The sequence below is a fragment of the Dreissena polymorpha genome, chromosome 12 (assembly GCF_020536995.1).
Source record: "Dreissena polymorpha isolate Duluth1 chromosome 12, UMN_Dpol_1.0, whole genome shotgun sequence".
NCBI lineage: Eukaryota > Metazoa > Mollusca > Bivalvia > Myida > Dreissenidae > Dreissena > Dreissena polymorpha.
In genome coordinates, this window is record NC_068366.1 from 37,293,435 (window position 1) to 37,315,458 (window position 22,024).

At 36.5% G+C, this 22,024-nt stretch overlaps 1 protein-coding gene across 1 annotated transcript; it reads right to left on the reverse strand.

Annotated features, from left to right (window-relative positions):
- Window positions 1–11,743: 11,743 nt before the first annotated feature.
- LOC127854133 (uncharacterized) lies at window positions 11,744–18,112 on the reverse strand. Its single transcript, XM_052389137.1, has 2 exons — window positions 17,625–18,112; window positions 11,744–17,182 (listed from the first exon to the last, which is right to left on the reverse strand). The coding sequence occupies exons 1-2, from the start codon at window positions 17,950–17,952 to the stop codon at window positions 14,571–14,573; spliced, it is 2,940 nt and encodes a 979-aa protein (XP_052245097.1). The 5' UTR covers window positions 17,953–18,112; the 3' UTR covers window positions 11,744–14,570.
- Between the last annotated feature and the right edge of the window lie 3,912 nt (window positions 18,113–22,024).

The following is a 22,024-nucleotide window of genomic DNA, read 5'->3' on the forward strand; positions in this document are numbered from 1 at the left end:
TCTGATGTTTTTCTTTCCAAACATTCGGAATCATTCCGAAACTTGCTATATATGTTGTTTTTCTTTCCAAACATTATGTCAATTGCTATAGATGTTGTTATTGTTTTTCTAGACATTCGGAATCATTCTGAAAATTGTTATATCTGTTATTATTGATACTCTAGACATTCGGAATCATTCTAACAATTGCAATATCCGTTGTTATTTTTTTTTCTAGACATTCGAAATCATTCTGATAATTGCGAAATCTGTTGTTATTGTTTTTTCTAGACATTCGGAATCATTCTGACAATTGTGATGCGTGCCCTGCTGGACAGCGTGAGTGTCCTGTCTGCCAACATCACCGTGTCTGTCGAGCTGCTTGCAGGCGCCATCGTAACTGTTGAGGGTCGCTGGGGGCAATACAATTACTTTATTTAGAATTCAGCCTATATTTTTGGGCTTTAATGGCAGGTTAGTGGTTGCTGTAATATGAACCCGGAAGATTTGCGGAATTCTGATTTCTTGACTTTAAGAAGGGATTTGGTAGATACTTGTGTTTATTGCATTTCATCTTTCCTCAAAAATTTGCATTTCCGATACTCTGGTAAACATGAAACCATTGAGTAATTACATTGTAATTAGTCATTCAATTGAAAAGTTATTCTATAGTATGGCTGTTTGATTTGAATTGAAATGCCATGTATTTAGACATGTATGTAATTAAACCAATTCAATTCTGGGTCAAGTGAGGTTTGAGATACCAAAAAACCGATTTAAACCCCCAATGCTTTGCATTGACCGTCGAAAAGCGGTGATCCCAGTTTTGATCACATTTTCTGTATTATGTCGTAATGTTTTGTTGTCTTAAAAAAAGCACTTTCGGGTGATAAGTTCTCTTCTGATAATGTTTCTTTATTTGATCTTGTTAATAATGGGTAATTGATCTTGTTAATAATCGGTCTTGAATAACACGGTAGTGTTGGCTGTAAAATGAACTCTGTGAACTTTATTAAAAAATTACAATTGCTGGATTAGCCGTGAAAAATCTTGTTTTAAATTAAGATTTCCTTTGTTTTTTTTAAATGTTTTTGTAGGTAAATTACCTCGACATTGACCTTAAGTCATACATTTCTGTCCTGAAATCTAATTTTGAAAGTCAACACAATCGATGTCCCTTCATAAAATATTACCATACATTTGTAATAACTGACCTGTATTCAACCATTTCAGCATTCATTTCCGCCGACTATAGACGAAAGGAAGCAGGCAAACGAGTAAGTACATGTACTAGTGTTTGTTTATACATGTACATGTAATTAATGACCCCCCTGTGTTTTTGTGGGATTTATTTACCTGAATAATCCCATTTTAAAGGGAATATGACGACTAAGCAATTTTATGGATTTCTATTTAAAAAATGTATTATGTAAATTTTTTGTTTAAGACATTGTATTCAGTAAACTAAAAATAATTTAATGCTTAATGAGGAACTGTAACAAAATATTTTTTCTTGAAATTTAACATCGTTTCCACCAACGGCCACATTCTTACAAATTTTGACATAGCACACGTACGGTATTTTATTCAGTGATTTCGTTTTATCAGTAAAATGTTCGCCATAAAGGAGAGAGTTGTTTACAAATATTGCCACTATTAATAGATTAATTGTACATGTTTACTCCAGCATTTCATTGGTCAGTCAGTTATCTGTTCGGAATCGTATCGGCTAAAATCGTAAATATTCTTGACTACTCGGAGTGAAATTGGCTATATAATTGATAAAATGAAACAAACAGGGCTCGAACTCATAACTTAGGGGTAATGAGAAGAAATAACATATGACAGCTGTTTAACACGTACCAATTGAGCTATTGTGTCTGATAAAGGTGTGTGTTTTAAATACGGTTAGAACGACAATTCAAAATTATGACTTTAAAATCTAAACAATTAAAGGGCAAACAAACACAAAAAAATGGAAAAGCACATTATTCTCAAAGAGCCTAAATAATTTTAACATGAAATATCCAAACTCATATTGGATTCTTAATGTCATTTTATTGAAGATTTCCCCCTTTGGGACCCTGTTTTATGGCACCTTTAAAGAACCGTCTTTAAAATAAGGTCATACACCACACCTTTAAATTGGGATAAAAAAGAATATTAACCGAATGCTGGTTTTCTATCGGTTGTATCACACGAGTAACAACCATCAGATCTTTACAAGGAGGATGCCGTCACATCTGTGCAGGCGGAAAGTTATTCACATGCTCACTATATCCCGTCTAACGTGTTTTCTAAACCCAGTCTATTGTATCCTGCAGGAAATTGGTTACCTGGATGATATCCGGTTCGACATTAACACTGAAGACAAGGAAAACGAAAAGGATGTTTGACCCCAGACCAGCGCATATTTACATCTCTTCCAATTTGTAGCGCTTTCTCAGACCGAACTGTACGTTTATCAAAATATTTCAATGTTCCGGTAATGAAGGGTAATTTATTGCTTAAAGATGCTATCGTGTTTTAGTGATAAATAATTTGAGTTTCAGATATTTTTTTTAAAAACACTAAATGTGTTTAATATTTCTACGATTTTAATTTATGTAACGTTTGCTAAAATGCTTACAGTAAGTTATTTGAAAATTATAATTGGGTCAATTCGAATTTGTGTTGGTGATTGAAAACCATTTATTGAACTGTCCGAAAATACAATTGTGTATGAAAATCCTAAATGGAAATTACTGAGTGACGTCTAATTGAAGATTGAAGTATATTTATAATAGTCCATCCAAAACATGCCTTACTTAACTGAATTCGTAAATAAACTATCATGGATTATCTTCATGAAATAATATAAACATTCGGTATATAGGCGATCAGTACATGAAATGTACATTGCCAATATCTATAAGTCTATAAAATGGGCTCACTACGTTTTTTTGTTAGTTTAAACGCCAATTAATTACTTTTTAGAAACTATGATTTGTGTTTATCGTTGGAGTTATGTCTATTTGTGTAAAATTGGCTATTTACATTTACGCGTTTTTTTGTAAGTTTACATGCCTATCAATTTCTTTTAGAAACTACGATTTGTGTTAATCGTTCTAATTATATATGCATTTTATCCTGTTTGCTTTTGTTTAGGTTGTTCCGTACTATGTTTGTATTGCACCTTTTTATGACGACAAATGTCAACCTCATGGTTGCTACAATAGCTATATGTATATCTAATTACACCGTTGAACCTGATGTTGGTGTGTTAAACAATTCGACACAGAAAATGTGTATATTTGAGCCCTATTTGTTATAGGATTGTCCTACTAAACATACATTTATGAACATTTTATTTGGTGTTATGAAGTGATTGGTTATTTTTAATTGTGTTCTTTTTCTGCTAACACACTTCTGCACAAAACGTACATTGTGAATTAAGCTCTGAAGTTTATAACATCGTTATTCATCATATAACAATACTCACGTTATTATTAACCGTGAGTATTGCTATATGTATATAGCAGTGATTTAAATTTGCACGAACCCTGTAGCCATGACCTCTAAAATGTGTACTGGGCTCATAGATATCATAAAAAACTCATATAACCTCTGTACAAGAGGATTGAGAGAACAATGTTGGTCTCATGTGTTCAAAATGTTAGTTTATAGCCTTGTATACTGTATAGCCTTGGAATTGTTTATTTATCATTCATATGGGCACTGTAAACGCTGCAGTTCACGAAGAAGAATACAGACCTATTTGCATCAATTTTGATATTACATCGTTGTCTCAATTTGTTTTTGATTTCTAGAATATAATAGCCACAAACATGTCTCCAGATTCACTCATATATGTTAAATCAACCATAAGGACGGGTCATAATTTTCCACATTGTCTCAAATTCACATGGTCGCAGTATCTGTACCAATTAACATAACTTTGGGTGGTATTCCAGATGTGTCTCTAGTCTAATTTTACCATTTTCCTTACGCTGGGATGTTTCGCTCTGTCTAATGTTACCCTTTTCCTTAAGCTGGATTGTTTCACTCTGTCTAATGTTACCCTTTTCCTTAAGCTGGGATGTTTCGCCCAGTCTATAATGTTATCATGTTCCTTAAGCTGGGATGTTTCGCTCTGTCAAATGTTACAATTTTCCTTAAGCTAAGAATTCGCAAGTGCTGAGGTGTTTATTTATAAACATGTCACCCTCGCGATTAATGGCATACCAATTTTACTCATGATAAACATTGTCCAATGCAATCTATCCTAATTCCTGGGAGCCTGGAAGACAGACAAGTGGTACAACTCAGTGTTACTTAGGCAGCCGGTCTTATTAGAATGATCGCCATGTGATACTCGAACCTTCCACCTTGGTAGAATAATATTGCACACAAATTTAGTGTGGTATTTCAAAAGATAATAAGAAATATCAACAAAATGTAGATATGCTTGTATAGAAAAGCGCTTTAATATATTGACATTATTTTTCAACTATAGTGAAAATGGTGTTTTACAAACGACTTAAGATGTTTCTCGAATACCAACTTTAGGTAAATTGGAGGTAACCAAACAGTCTCTTATATATTCATATTTTATTTCGTGTAATTTGCATTTTTGGCTGTAAGGGTATTATTATACAGCTCATTAGTGTTGTTTAATACTCATAGTATTCATTTATTTGTCTATACACACCTACAAGTATATGTTGTTTTAAAGCGATACCTATGTACAACATATATCTCTTCACAATGTATAGAATTTTAAATATATATACTGAAGAATGTGCTTTTTTTACGTCTTAGTAGTTTTGTTGTTGTATTTCAAGTTTTCAACCAACTTTGGAATAACCGACGGACATTCTGTATACTATCGCGATGACTAGTATCTTCTATCCTCGGCTACTTATTCACTTGACGAGCAAGCATAAAAATGACAACACTAATTCTAGTATTCTATTTATCACATCGTTGTCTACCCTTTGTTATATGAAAAAAATAGACAACGAAAATTATCAAATGACGTTGTGCTAAACAACCAAATGACCACTTATACTGTGCGTATTTGCTTAATTCAAAAGATGTGGAATATACAGAAGTTTATTCAAAATTTTGTTATTTCATAAATGTTGATGTGAAGATTTTTTTTCACCCTTCAATATATTTATTGTGTATTTAGTGCTCAACTTTATGAGCATAAGGATTTTGAGATTTTGCACAGAAAAAAAATACATCTTTAGTTAGAACAATTTAACTCACGATTTTTTTCATAGACGCTTTCAGAATACCAGCCCTGCTATACTAAAAAAGATATACGAAAATACAAAAACATACACATTTTTATCTTCTTATATTTATTTGGATATATGGGTATGACTTTTTATGAAATTAATCAAGGAGGCCTGCAAAAAAGCTTGCCAAACGCACGAATGGATTGTGATGTTGAATATTGGTATCCACGATAACCCTTGTATTTCGACACATAGTTTGAAAGCATTGTTACATGTAAGGTTGCATCGGAGTAATTCTGGTAGCCAGGTAGTGGCAGTGCGATCAAATTCAACTCCACCTTCCGTGCTGTTCACCTTCCTGACGGGTCCCGAGCAAAGATCGAGATCGTTTCCCTAGCATTTTGATCAATCATGTGGTGATGATCGATTCAAATACTTGGTCATATTTTGTACATTTCGGTATTGTCTTATATTTAATGTTATTTGAAGTGATGTATACAAGTCTTTTTATGTTGACATTTCCATTTAATTTGCAATATATAAAAATGAAAAAAAGTTATTAAAGGAGATAACCGCTGTTTATTATCCTAGCCTATAAGAAATCAAATACTTTGTCATATTTTGTATATTTCTTTAATGTCTTACATTGATTGTTTTTTTAAGTGATGTAAAAAGTCTTTTTATGTAGGCATTTCCATTTTATTGCAATAAATAAGAAAGAAAAAAAGTTGTTAAAGCAGATAACCACTGTATATTATCCTAGCCTATAGGGAAAAAAACGCTAAAAGTTACCTCTAGCATAAAGGTAAAACCGCTGTATGTTATCCTAGTCAAAAGGAAATAACCGCTTTATGTTATTCTAACCCAAATGAGGAAACTGCTGTATGTTATCCAAGCCCAAAGGAGATAACCTCTGTAAGTAATCCTAGCCCAAAGGAGATAACCGCTGTATGTTATCCTAGCCCAAAGGAGACAACCGCTGTATGTTATCCTAGCCCAAATGAGATAACCGCTATAATTTTGTTATCCTTGCCCAAAGGAGATAACCGCTATATTTAATCCTAGCCCAAAGAGTATAACCGCTGTATGTTATTATAGACCAAAGGAGTTAACCGCTGTTACTATGTTATCATAGCCCAAAGGAAATGACCTCTATATGTTATTCTAGTCCAAAGGAGATAACCGCTGTATGTTATCCTAGCCCAAATGAGTTAACTGCTGTATGTTTTCCTAGACCAAAGGAGATAACCGCTATATGTTATTCTAGTCCAAAGGAGATAAGAGATAACCGCTATATGTTATTCTAGTCCTAAGAAAATAACCACTGTATGTTATCCTAGCCCTAAAGAGACAACCGTTGTATGCTATCCTAGCCCAAAGGAGCTTACCGTCATATGTTATTCCAGTCCAAGGGAGACAACCGCTGTATGTTATCATAGCCCAAAGGAGATAACCGCTGTATGTTATCATAGCCCAAAGGAGATAACCGCTGTATGTTATCCTTGCCCAAAGGAGATAACCGTCATATGTAATTCTAGTCCAAAGGAGACAACCGCTGTATGTTATCCTAGCCCAAAGAAGATAACCGCTGTATGTTATCCTAGCCCAAAGGAGATAACCGCTGTATGTTATCCTAGCCCAAAGGAGTTAACGTCATATGTTATTCTAGTCCAAAGGAGACAACCGCTGTATGTTATCCTAGCCCTTAGGAGACAACCGCTGTATGTCATCCTAGCCCAAAGGAGATAACCGCTGTATGTTATCCTAGCCCAAAGAAGCTTACCGTCATATGTTATTCCAGTCCAAAGGTGACAACCGCTGTATGTTATTATAGTCCAAAGGAGATACCCGCTGTATGTAATCCTAGCCCAAAGGAGACAACCGCTGCATGTTATCCTAAACCAAAGGAGATAACCGCTGTATGTTATCCTAGCCCAAAGGAGATAACCGCTGTATGTTATTCAAGTCCAAAGGAGACAACCGCTATATGTTATCCTAGCCCAAAGGAGATGACCGCTCTATGTTATTCTAGTCCAAAACAACCGCTGTATGTTATCCTAGCCCAAAGAAGATAACCACTGAATGTTATCCTAGTCCAAAGGAGATAACCGCTGTATGTTATTCTAGCCCAAAGGAGACAACCGCTGAATGTTATCCTAGTCCAAAGGAGATAACCGCTGTATATTATTCTGGTCCAAAGGAGACAACCGCTGTATGTTATTCTAGTCCAAAGGAGACAACCGTTGTATGTTATTCTAGTCCAAAGGAGATAACCGCTGTATGTTATACTAGTTCAAAGGAGATAACCGCTGTATGTTATCCAAGCCCAAAAGGAGACAACCGCTGTATGTTATTCTAGCCCAAAGGAGATAACCGCGGTATGTTATTCTAGTCCAAAGGTGATAGCCGCTGTATGTTATCCAAACCCAAAGGAGATAACCGCTGTATGTTATCCTAGTCCAAAGGAGATAAGCGCTGTATGTTATTCTTGTCCAAAGGAGATAACCGCTGTATGTTATTCTAGTCCAAAGGAGATAACCGCTGTATGTTATCCTAGTCCAAAGGAGACAACCGCTGTATGTTATTCTAGTCCAAAGGAGATAACCGTTGTATGTTATCCTAGCTCAAAGGACCTTACCGTCATATGTTATCCTCGCCCAAAGGAGATTACCACTGTATGTTACCCTTGTCCCCTCAAGAGACAACCGTTACATGTTATCCTAGCCCAAAGGAGCTTACCGTCATATGTTATTCTAGTCCAAAGGAGATACCCGCTGTATGTTATCCTAGCCCAAAGGAGACAACCGCTGCATGTTATCCTAGCCCAAAGGAGATAACCGCTGTATGTTATCCTAGCCCAAAGGAGATAACCGATGTATATTATTCTAGTCAAAAGGAGACAACAGCTATATGTTATCCTAACCCAAAGGAGATAACCGCTGTATGTAATTCTAGTCCAAAGGAGACAACCGCTGCATGTTATCCTAGCCCAAAGGAGACAATCGCTATAGCTTATCCTAGCCAAAATTGGATAACCGCTGTATGTTATCTTAGCCCAAAGGAGACATCCGCTCTATGTTATCCTAGCCCAAAGAAGATAACCACCGTATGTTATCCTAGTCCAAAGGAGATTACCGCTGTATGTTATTCTAGCCCAAAGGAGACAACCGCTGAATGTTATCCTAGTCCAAAGGAGATTACCGCTGTCTGTTATTCTAGTCCAAAGAGACAACCGCTTTATGTTATTCTAGTCCAAAGGAGACAACCGTTGTTTGTTATTCTAGTCCGAAGGAGACAACCGCTGTATGCTATCCTAGTCCAAAGGAAATAACCGCTGTATGTTATCCAAGCCCAAATGAGACAACCGCTGTATGTTATTCTAGCCTAAAGGAGATAACCGCTGTATGTTATCTTAGTCCAAAGGAGATAATCGCTGTATGTTATCCTAACCCAAAGAAGATAACCGCTGTATGTTATCCTAGTCAAAAGGAGATAACCGCTGTATGTTATTCTAGTCCAAAGGAGATAACCGCTGTATGTTATTCTAATCCAAAGGAGATAACCGCTGTATGTTATTCAAGTCCAAAGGAGATAGCCACTGTATGTTATTCTAGTCCAAAGGAGATAACCGCTGTATGTTATCATAGTCCAAGGGAGATAACCGCTGTATGTTATTCTAGTCCAAAGGAGATAACCGCTGAAAGTTATCCTAGTCCAAAGGAGATAACCGCTGTATGTTATTCTAGCCCAAAGGAGATTAACACTGTATGTTATCCTTGCCCAAAAGAGACAAACGTTATATGCTATCCTAGCCCAAAGGAGCTTACCGTCATATGTTATTCTAGTCCAAAGGAGATAACCGCTGTATGTTATCCTAGCCCAAAGGAGACAACCGCTGTAAATTATTCTAGTCCAAAGGAGATAACCGCTGTATGTTGTCCTTGTCCAAAAGGAGATAACCGCTGAATGTTATTCTAGTCCAAAGGAGATAACCGCTGTATGTTATTCTAATCCAAAGGAGATAACCGCTGTATGTTATTCAAGTCCAAAGGAGATAGCCACTGTATTTTATTCTAGTCCAAAGGAGATAACCGCTGTATGTTATCCTAGTCCAAGGGAGATAACCGCTGTATGTTATTCTAGTCCAAAGGAGATAACCGCTGAAAGTTATCCTAGTCCAAAGGAGATAACCGCTGCATGTTATTCTAGCCCAAAGGAGATTAACACTGTATGTTATCCTTGCCCTAAAGAGACAAACGTTATATGCTATCCTAGCCCAAAGGAGCTTACCGTCATATGTTATTCTAGTCCAAAGGAGATAACCGCTGTATGTTATCCTAGCCCAAAGGAGACAACCGCTGTAAATTATTCTAGTCCAAAGGAGATAACCGCTGTATGTTGTCCTTGTCCAAAAGGAGATAACCGCTGTATGTTATTCTAGTCCAAAGGAGATAACCGCTTTATGTTATCCTAGTCCAAAGGAGACAACCGCTTTATGTTATTCTAGTCCAAAGGAAATAACCGTTGAAAGTTATCCTAACCCAAATGAGCTTACCGTCATATGTTGTCCTAGCCCAAAGGAAATAACCGCTATATGTTATCCTAGCTCAAAAGAGACAACCGATGTATGTTATTCTAGTCCAAAGGAGATAATCGCTGTATGTTATTCTAGTCAAAAGGAGATACCCGCTGTATGTTATTCTAGCCCAAAGGAGATAACCGCTATATGTAATCCTATTTCAAATGAGAAAACCGCTGTATGCTATATTAGTCCAAAGGAGATAACCGCTGTATGTTATCCTCGCCCAAAGGAGATAACCGCTGTATGTTATCCTAGTCCAAATGAGATAACCGCTGTATGTTATTCTAGCCTAAAGGAGATTACCGCTGTATGTTGTCCTAGCCCAAGGGAGATAACCTCTGCATGTTATCCTAGTCCAAATGAGACAACCGCTGTATGTTATCCTAGCCCAAAGGAGATAACCGCTGTATGTTATTCTAGCACACATGTTATAACTGTTGTATGTTAACCTAGCCCAAACGGGATAATCACTTCGTGGAGTTTGGCATGTTGATTTAAGTTTGAAACGATGTTCTGACCCTTAAACATTCAGGACAAGTGTGCATCCACTTATGACATTTGCAAATATTGTTAAGATGACAACAAAAACTTACCGTGAGTGGTTGTTTCTTATCATGCACAGCCACGTGAAGTTGAAAGTAAATTATGCTTGTGTGTATTTCCTTTTAACAGTGTTTGATTGTTAACATGAGCATGTTTGGACGGAAACATTCACGGGCGTCATGTGTGTCTACAAGTGTATGCCTTCCTTTGTTACAATAGATCAACAAGATAAGTATTGATGCAAAGCATCAAAGGGCGTCGGGAATTTCAGTGTAAAAGGCACTCAATGAAGTTACATGGAACGATTTTTGTTCTACTGTAAATAGTAATATATTTGCCGATTATTTTAAAAAAAATAGAAAAAGATACTGGTATAACCATTATCTATGATGTTGTGTTATAACCCCCAAATAACCATTTATATTTATATTGTTCATTTTATTTACATGGGTTTCCTTTTTTTTACTGGTATCCGTGTGCAGTTTTCATTAATGGAACAGAACTGTGTAGGTTAAAAAAAATCTGCTTCATCTTGTAAGTGTAATTTCATATTTTTCTCAACTTCAAGGGGAGATGATTCTGAACTTATTCTTACGTTGCTCATTTACGATAGGGGTTGAGTACTCATTGATATGAAAACACTGTAAAAGTTTGAAAAAAAAATGAATGAAAACTGTAAATTGTATAAAGAAGCTGCATTTCTCAATACTTTGAAATTCAGTAAAAGATCATAATAGATTTATTGCTCCGATATTCATCATTTTCAATAGGGTTCGAGTAATACTGATATAAAAACACTTAACAAGTTTGGAAAGATTCAGACGAAAGTTGTGAAATATTTTAAACAAGTGGAAATTGTTTATTTTGTCAAATTTAATAGAAAAAAATTCTGGACTTATTGTCCCGATGTTTCTCATTTTAAATGAGGTAAAAATGCTCATTGATATGAAGACACTGTAAGTTTGGAAAGAATCTGATGAAAAATGTTGACATAATCACCTAACCAAGCAGTTTTCACTTTTATTTTTAAATTCAACGAGACATATTTCTGGACTTATGGTCCGATATTGCTCATATAGAGTTTGGGTTGGGTCCTCATTGATAAAAAACAATTGTGGACTTCGAACATGGATTTCAAAATTTCTCAACTTCTAAGGAAGATAACTTGGACGTAATGGTCAGATAATGCTAAAGGGCCCATACCACCTGGAAAGTAACACGTGTCGCGCTTCGCGCTCTATATGTGGTTCTTAAAAAAAAACTCCGAGGAGTGCTTGACTCTAGGGTAACGGGTTTCTGGGACACAGCTCCTCCTTGATAAGCGGCTGCTTCCTTTATCGCAAGTCATTGTTACAATCAATAATACGTGGTAGGGAAAGGCCTATGATAGACAACCATAAAAATACATGGATAATAGATGTGTTGTTTGCATTTATTTGTTAATATAAAAACACGTGTATTTTTTATAAGATATTTAAGTGATGTAAGAAATTTTAATTAACGTTGTCACCACGTTGCATCCATTAATTTTAATAAAAATATCCAATTGTAGTAAAATGGATTTTAAAATGTCTACATAAAATAAAGCTTAATTATATTTATTAACCTGACTGAAAAAATTGTCAGCCGCCGAACTGTTCCGTTCGTGCCGGAACCCGGGATTGAACCGGGGGGCCTTTAGATGACTGTTGCGTAAACAACTTCAGTCTAACGCTCTCCCAACTGAGCTATTCCGGCTGACATTCACTTATGTACTGCTATTTGGTGAAGTTGTGTATAGCGATCGTTATTATATGTCTATTAATAAACTAATACATTGTACGTTTTCGTACCACTACGCCTTCCAATAAACTTGCTTGCGCGATAGGTCGTCAAATATCGTACTACATTGATTCTCCACTAAATAAGCAAATTAGAAAAAAACACAAAATAAATATATTTTGATTATTTTTTGTTTTTATACAAAACATCATTTGTTTTTATACAAAACCAGAAAGTTTCGCGTATTTGCCCAGTCCCTGTGATCTTTCCCCTGTGATCAGTTGTGGATCAGTTATTAATTACAACAATTAGCTTTGCATTATTGGCAATAAATGTTGTAATTAATGTAATAGGCACAAATGCAGTACTTATTTACACTAATTTACACAAAAAATCACCACTATGCAAGATATTCTTAAAACAAAAATTTATACATTGATCCGTGAAATAACTTCTCCTCCCATAAGCGAAAACAAAAATGCATTACATACTAGTCGCCGCCCTCCAGGGCGACGCCAATTATTTGTGTCTATAAGATTAATAACGATAGATCAGAACAATTAATATCTGCACAAACATTAACTTATATCCATGTTAAAAGGATCACTGAACATAAAATATGCATTGGCACAATAATACAAATATGCATATAAATAATATGGTAATTTATAAGCATTGTGCTGCTAGCGATGGGAAAACTCGTCCCCCCCCCCTTGTGTAATGGGTACGGTATTATAATGACCCTGCGTTCTCCTTATTTTCACTGCGATTATTGTTCACTAGATAGAATAACTTGCGGATTATGTTGATTTAAATCTTTTCATCAAAACTGATTTTTTTTTGCAATTTGCGTACCAGAAAAAAAGAAATTTGCATACTGCGTGCGGCCTTAAATCCTCACTCGAATACTGCGTACCAATAAGGCTTTCACTTATGTTCACAGGAATGCAAACATAATGGTTAAACAATAGTGTATGGTTTATAGCTATGTTTTATTTTTATTGCAGTGTTTGTTTAATTTGTTTATCTATTTTTTATTACAAAGAACTAACAAACTTTGTACACTAATTAAAATGACTTTTTGTTCGAACGTTTATTAATCGGGTTTTTACACTTTAGGGCAGCAAACAACTATCATAAAGTTTATAATACTTGAAATCGGAATTGCACTTCAGGTTGTAACATGGCGGCGTTTGAAGTGTTTCAATCAAGCACGTAAAAACTAAGAATTGCAAACAAACATTTAGCTTTGTGTATTATAAAATAGGCTAAAACCAAAGTCTGCTTTCGTAATTTATACGACAGAAAAAAACGAAAGACATTCAACAATGCTTATTGCTTAAAAAAACTTACTTTTAACCCGAAGTTATGAGGGTAAAACACCTTTGTTGTACGAAATATTTAGGGGTGTTGAAGACCGTACAAAATACGTAAAGGCCCGATACGTGGTACAGAAAAATCCGTTATGTCGTACGCAAAGCTTGAATCATCATAAAATTCCTAAATTTATCATATCTAGACAGCAACAAACATAGAAAAATAATGGAGTACGCAGTACGCAAGGTCAAGATAAAGCAGTACGCAATTGGGGAGGAGCGTGTCAACCCCAAGTTATATCTAAATTCTTACATGCATTACTAAAGTATTAGTGGCTCTCTTATATAACAGATGAATTTGGTATAACTTAATGTATTATATACATATCAGACACATTTTCTAAATGTAGTAGGGTGACTTGTAAGGGACACCTATTAAGCCTTGCTTTATGAGATAGCTTTTATAGTGACGCGGTAGCGCGTTCGTTTAGGAACCGGGAGGACCCGAGTTCTAATCTCAGTGTGGCTTGGGATTTTCAGCTGGGTAACATTGACGCCCAACATAAATAACCCATTGTTGTCTGTCAGACATCCCATAGATGTAAAGGCAGAAGGAAATTCGTGGATGAATTTTAAATATGGAGGGATAGTATGTAGTGGGGTGACGTATAATGGACACTTATTCTGCCTTGCTATATGAGCTAGCGTGTATAGTGACGCGGTAGGAGGGCTCCAGTGTGGCTTGGGATTTTCAGCTGGGTTACATAAAGAGTCAACGTTAACTGTTATAACGCTCTTTCCACAATGAACCACCAAACGCGTTACATCGTCAGTTTAGTAATGACTAAAGTACAACGTTTTCCAACGTGCGATATATCAAGTGCATGAAAACTAATTTATATTAACAGATCCGTTATATACACTGTTGTAAATTATCTCTCCTACTGGCAGAAAACCTGACATAGTCACACTACACTGTTAGGGTTGTTATAATATCATTAATATGATTGCAATAAATGGCATGTGTCTAAATTACGTGAACAAAATATCTGGCTAAATGATAATATGACTAAAGTTGCACATTCCACAAATCATATCAATACAAAAATGCACACATTTATACTCATATGTTACTGTTCACACGGATAATCAAATCCGCACCATTCAGTGGTCTTTATTGATCTCTACAACAAGTGCAATATATTGCCTGAACCATATTTTCGCATCCCGAAAGAAATGTAAATCCTCAATATCATCGGCATGAAATGTGACGTCATCAACAACGTAAAAGCCTTCTCCTTTAGTAAATGATTTCACAATAACATGGTCAAGTTGATCTATGTACTGTTTGTCGGGAGTACATGTATATTCATCCCGCGGTGCTTCACATCCGAATAAAATGCAACATTCGACATAACTGCCAAGAGAGGACAACTGATTCAGCATACGGCGAAACGAAGATGGAGACAATGATTCGTAAATGACCATTAATCGCTTCAAGCGATTCGGTAGCTGTAGTTGGATGTATTCGCCCAGCACCAGTCTTAATTTCTCTAGTTTTGTGAGGGTTAGCACGGTGTCGGATAGCAAAGTTGTGTTTTCAACACCTTTCAGAGTTAGACATCTCACACCCGTACCGTGTATTGCTTCATACAAACCGGCGCTGTCCCCGTCACTCACCAGCGAAACTCCCGACATGTCATTTGATGGTGCACGGTCTATTGTGTTGGACACAGGCCTTAGTGTACTGGCTTCACTTGCATCACGTTGATTTATTGTGCACATATCCAAAACGAATTTGACATTGTGTTTGAATGTAGACATCTTGATTAAAACGTTTCGCAGCCAAGACGAAGAGCATTTTCCATGGGCCAATGTGAAACATGCTAAAGATGGTGGCAGTGGTATTGATTCAATATCTGAACAACCTTGGTTAGGATGTCCTAACCACTTCCTAACATCAACTACCCGCGATATACTTGCTAACGTTAGCGAATGTAGCTTCCGTTGACGGCATAACACGTCCGGTAACGACACGATGGAGTGTTGTTTACCGCGAGCATCGACATGCTGAGGTGCTGACGAATGCATCTCATCAAGGGTGCCTTGCAAACTGAGATGCAATTGTTTGAGACAATGCGCGGAAGACATTAGTATTCTTGGAAGATCATGTATGTGCACAGAATCTATGGTAACGTGTATTGAGTTGATATTATTCATGTTAAGCATCAAAATAGATTTCAAGGCATCAATATCCTCTGGATCAATCACGTAATCGAAGTCAAAGTTACTCAGTTTCAGACAATTATCGGTGATACTTTGCTTGTTTGCTTGACATTCCTTGAATCCAGACACAATAAGGCACTGAAGCTCTCGACAGTCATGGACTGTAGTGTGTATGATTGAGTAATCGTCCAGGAGACACGAGAGTCTATTGGCGGCAGCACTGTCTATTCCACATACATATATGAATACCTGAGAAAGGTCAAGATAAGCGTTTGGATTTCGTTGCAGATAGGAAGCAAGGGCATCACTGGCGAAATCTAAATTGCAGGCAATATGATACGCAGCCATAAACTCTTGTATTGATTTATGCAAAAAGAAACAAGTTGACTTTCGATATGTAAACGATGAAGATTTCCTTTCCGATAAAATCCCAGTAGTCAAGGCAAGTGATTTTTCTTCCATGGATACATACTTCAACAATTCACGATCTCCAAATACAATTGAAGTCTCTTTTTCGCCAGAAAACATTAATTCAAAGGCAGCTCTTGACAAAGCAACAAACAAGTCAATGTTTGGCTGTATAAACCGTGTGTGAGCTAAGCACCGGAACTGTGGAGGATTAAAGTATCCTGGTTTACCGTTTGCCTTTTTAAACAGACAATCTAATAAAATGCTGTATATTTCTGTCACTGAACCTTCCACACCAACATCATCCAACCATGCACAGACAACAAGCGATGTCATCATCGGAGACGGCAATAAGCTCTCAAGTTTTGATTTGGAAATATAGCTTATCAACTCTGAATATTGGCATTCAAAATCATCACTTTGTGTGCAACGTAATATAATTTTACACAAAAGATAAGGGTCATTTATCCCCGTTAGTTCTAATAGAATGTCGATCTGAGAGTCTTTTATGCGTTCGTCAGTCATTTTCCACGGCCGAGACGTGGTCAAGACAGTACACTCATTACCAATGGTGCTCAGCAATGGTACGGCCAATCTTCCTTCTGGGTCAGCCCACTCATCTAAACCGTCTTGAAGCACACAACAAACCTCTGTTTCAATAATTTTCTGAACAAGTCTTTGGGCGTTATTGCGGTCTTCGCCAGTGTGATAAAGCAAATCTACAATTTGTTCTTGTATCATTTTCAAAACCTCGCGCTGATGCAAACATTCTCTAAGCTCAATGTAGAATACGAATTTAAAAACATTTAATGTTTCGAGTTCACTGAATTGTTCAGGATACACGCGACAGGGTTGACCACACCAATCAAGTACCAACCTAGCGGCAAATGTTGATTTCCCTGTGCCGGGCTCGCCTAGTAGGAATATCCGTTTATTTAACTTTCCAGTTGTGTATAGTATATCTTTGTATGTGTATATACGTAACTTATCCACCAAACGTCTGCATTTACGTTTGGGCAGCACAAATATTTTTGGCGGAACAGTATATTCACTTAAAAGGGTGTCCTGGTTGGGCATTAGAGGACATATTGGCACATGACTCAATATCTCAATGTAAAACTCCTTCAATCGTCGCAGTAAATCTGAAAATGTGTAACAAACTCCGTAAAAAAATGTTCATAGAAAGACTAATTAAACGCACGAGTTCATTTAGTTTAACACAAATAAGATTGTTCGATTGTTTACCTTTTTTTTATATGTTTGACCATTCTGCATCAACTTTAAATGAACCATATGAGGATTCTATTTCAAAAAGTTCATTTATTCCATTGAATTGGGAGGACTAAAAACAAAATCAAGTGCATGATTTATTTTTTCTGATATATTTGAGACAATCGTTATATTATATTGATTATTTTTATGTGAAGTTCAATGGTGTCAAACATAATCATTGATTTTCTGAACAATAATAAATATTATTTCTTTCAACATTGATATTTATAATGCATTTAAGTATTTTGAAGGGAATTGACACGGTACTTCTACATATTACATCGCGATAAAAAAGTCATATGTAACGCATACCGTCGCTCTGTCTGGAATACTCTTCATTCTCGTTGCGTGGACTGGTTAAATGAATGTTTTTGATTTCGCGTTTTCCATCTTCTATTGCTGCGGCCAGTATTTGCTGACCAGTATTTACAGCTGATTCAATGTCAACCTTTCCGTGAGCGATAGTTAGTTCTAACTTTGAACTAAACGCGTTCACCGTATGTCTGAGTTCACGTGAAGCGGCCTCCGTTGCTAAGGAAACGGCTTCATTTGCCTCTATGGCCGCTGACTCGATTTCACGTACTTTTTGCAGCGTATCATATTCCGTGTCAACAGCTTCTGAACTGTTCGCGCTATCCATTGGTCAATTATTTAGCTTTGTTACCAGGCCATCGTCTCGCTGTGTTTTGCCTCTTTTGTATTTTACCAGTTAACCGATGAAATCCCCTTTTATAAATACGAAACACATTATAGATCCCTTATCTCAGCTTACTCCGTTATATTCGGCCAAGTGTTAGTTGGATTAAACATTTCCGACTTCAAGAGCACAAGTACTAAATTTCCGCTGTTGTAGGAAAATCTCTCGATGCACTCTTGATGTAATTCAAGTTTGTCCCGGAACTACAATTGATTAAATATTGTGTTTAAGTAATCGACTCAAGACATGCTGTATCCCGTTTATCTAAAGTTTTCCAAAGAAGCGCAAACGTTACTTCAAAATGCATTGTATGTCACGCGATTTCTGTTTAATTTTTTTTATATTACTCAATTGCTTCTATTCTGCTGACGTCCGGACTGAAAAACGATACACCATATTGAAAAATAATGCTGCACGTTTTGTGAGAAGACCATACAGTTTATATGCAACTAAACTGTTATTGCAGCGATAATACTAGTCCTTATTTGTGTAGTGAAACTTACGTTTCAGTTAATGAATTTTATATGGAAAGCAAAAATGGAAACTCAAAACAAAAAAGCTCTCCACACCTTGTTTATTTTAAGTAAGTTACCGAAGAGTGCAGTACTTCAAATCACTGAAAATGACTACGTGAATGAGAAGTTTTAATGAATTAGCGATGAAAGCTGTTAACGTATGTTACGTGACTTACAACATATAGACCAGTAGCCCCATTATGAATTTCTGTTGCCATTCCATTCACTTTGACAGAAATACACAAACCCCACGCAGCGGTTTTCTACGGAATCCGGATAGTGCCATCTATAATCTCGCGATTAGGGCGACACACGACACACGAAGCGACACACGATATTTTGCGTGACACACGAAGCGACACACGATAATGTACCGCGAAATATCGCCCTTTTGTAGGTACCCAAAAGGCGACATATCGTGGTAAATATCGCGTGTCGCTTCGTGTGTCGCCCAAAATATCGTGTTTTTTAATTGTTGAAAACGCGACATTCGACAGGCGATATTATTATAGCGACATTTGAACAGTACAAATATCGCGTGTCGCTTCGTGTGTCGCCCAAAATGTCGTGTGTCGCTTCGTGTGTCGTGTGTCGCAATCTGAAATTAGACCGCGACACACGATATTCGGATAATATATGCGATATTTGAATAAAAAAATACCATGTGTCGCTATTTTGCGCGACACACAATATTTTGGGCGACACGCGAATGACACGCGATATTTACCACGATATGTCTTCTTTTGGGCTACCTACAGGGCGATATTTCGTGGTACATTATCGTGTGTCGCTTCGTGTGTCGCGCAAAATATCGTGCGTCGCTTCGTGTGTCGTGTTTCGCCCATGAAAGAAGGGCGAAATTATAGATGGCACTATCCGGATTCCGTAGTTATCTCCCTTCGGCTATAACTGTCGAAATCTGGCCTGATCTGGACGGATTGTGTGTGTGTAACTGTTTCTTATTTATTTTATTGGATGAAAAGTTTTACATTAATGGACGTTTCATGGATCATGTTTTATCAAATATTACAAGAATAGTTAAAAAAAGAAACAAATAATATTTAAAGTAATATTTGATTCAGTTATCACCACGTGTTAGACTATGAGGGCATGGATTTGATATTGACCTATGCTTGGAACCAGTCTCTGCGTGGAGGATCGTTCATCCAACATTTGTCAAATATCTTTTTCAAATGAATGTTAACTGATAAAATGAGACTGAAAATCGTTAGGCCGCAGTTCATTATAACCATGTCCGAACGAACGAGCGAACAATGCAACACCACTCGTAACAAACGAACAAACGAACAAACGAAAGAAAGCACTAACAAACATGAAAGCAAGCACGAAGACAAGTGCAAAAACAAGGAATTATACATTCATGCATGCACGCACGCTCGCACGCACCTAACCACCCACAACACCCACCCACACACGTGCATACATACACAAAACACAAAACAGCACTTATGCGTTAAATACTTAGCGCGCAAAAATAAAGGGATTAGGGTATCGAAAATCCTAACGCGAAATCTACTCGCAAGGTTCTTAAGTTAAATAACCTTTTAAGCGATGCCATTTTCTATCCCATTACTATTCTGGAGGCCTTAGATGTCGAATTCTACACTCAGGCGTGTACCCAGGCGTACGCACGTATGCCTATGCGTACACTTTGTCGGGAAAGAAAACAAATTAAAACTGTCATATATGCAATAAAATGAACCTCAGGGTGAGACCCATATCACTGCCATGTGTAAAATAGCATTTGATTTCATGTTTAAAATACCAAATGTGCGCGTAATATTATTACAAAAACTTATTGACGCGTGTATACTTCGGTATGACCATTTGGAAACTATTATTAATACAAGCATAAGCATATCATGGAATCTGCGACCTTTTTGTCGCTCAAAGTTTCGTTTGATGCTTATTGTTTTGTCGTGGTTGCTTTTTATTGTGATTCTTCCGAAGTGGATTTAGTAAGGCCATAGTATTGTTTCAATGTAATATGTGAGTTAAAACCAACATTTCAGATTTAAAACTTAAAATCTACGTAATAGCATTAAACAAGAAATGTATCACTGAGGACTTTCGAAACACGGCAGAAACCGCAGTAACACATGAACAAATATTTTCGAAATTGCTGACTTATTTAAAGCGGGAATAATATAATTTAAAATGGTGTTATCTGCATGTATTGTTGAACATGCATGCACTCATGTCAACTTGAAAATACATAGCGTGTGAGTGACAATTCTGCAAAATTGCCATTTGCTGTCAAGGCAAATGTAACGGACACTTTCTAAATTCATATTTTGAAAAGGAATCCATTCATGTAACTATATATTTTTTAAATAATGTTTACCATATAGGGAAGAAAAAATGGAAAATTCCGTATTTCATACTGTGCGTACACTCCAATCGCGGCCTGGTACGCCCCTGTGAGAAACAATCGAAAAAAACGCGCATATATGTTCCCGCCTATGTTGCTTAATATAGAGTTAGGCGGTTTCAGTGGCGTCACAGCTCTTGAAATCTAAAATAACGGTCATTTTTAGTACACGTGGTTTAGTCGTTTTGATATATTTGTACTGGACGTTTTCTGAAACATGTCTCAAAAGTGTGTATACCGTAAACATAACTATGAATGGGCCAAACATTGAAAAAGAAACGAACTATTTTTATTTTATATTTCATTTATATACAGTTTCTTGTAATGATTTGTTAGTCATTTTGAAGGTATTTATAAAAAGAATATTATTTTATACTTATTTTTTTTTCATTAAATTTCCCCCTTTGGGGGATTCTTACTGCTATAGATCTAGCCCCTTAAAGTATTATTTCGAAAACACGTCAGTTGTTGACGGACTTCGAGTTTGGTTAACTTGACAAGGCGTTAGGGGTCATCCGTCCGCCCAATTTGACAAACGCAGCAAAGTGTTAAGTTCCCCCAAGTGAGATTTCATTTTTGCGTCCAAGTTATATACGTAGTCAAATAAGGTCAAAATATAAATAAAGTGATGTATAAAGTATTTGTCGGAAATCGACTTCCCGAAATGTCTCATCAATCAAGCTGTTCAGTTAATGAGATTAATGGTTGAAGAAATAAATTTAAACAAATAGCAAAAATTGATAAATTGATAGCCCACGCCGGAGAAAGAATATTGGCCCATTGTATGGCCGTGCTGATGTTCCAGCAACTGTCACTTATGTTACTTATTTACTATCTCGACCTTGCCTACACAATCTTGAATGTCATTATCCTTTGTGTAACAACCACGTCTTTTGTATTCAGATAAATAGAAAATCGCAATTGTTTGAATGATGTTAGAAATAGGCAAACGCAATAAGGATTTGCTACCAAAGTTAAATATCAAGGTGACACAATAAGATTGCTCTTAAACTAAATTGGCTTTAACAATTCTGTAACAAGGTGGTTGAGATTTTAAAACATCGTGTGTACATGCGATCAGCATGCGACGAATACAAATGGATCAGTA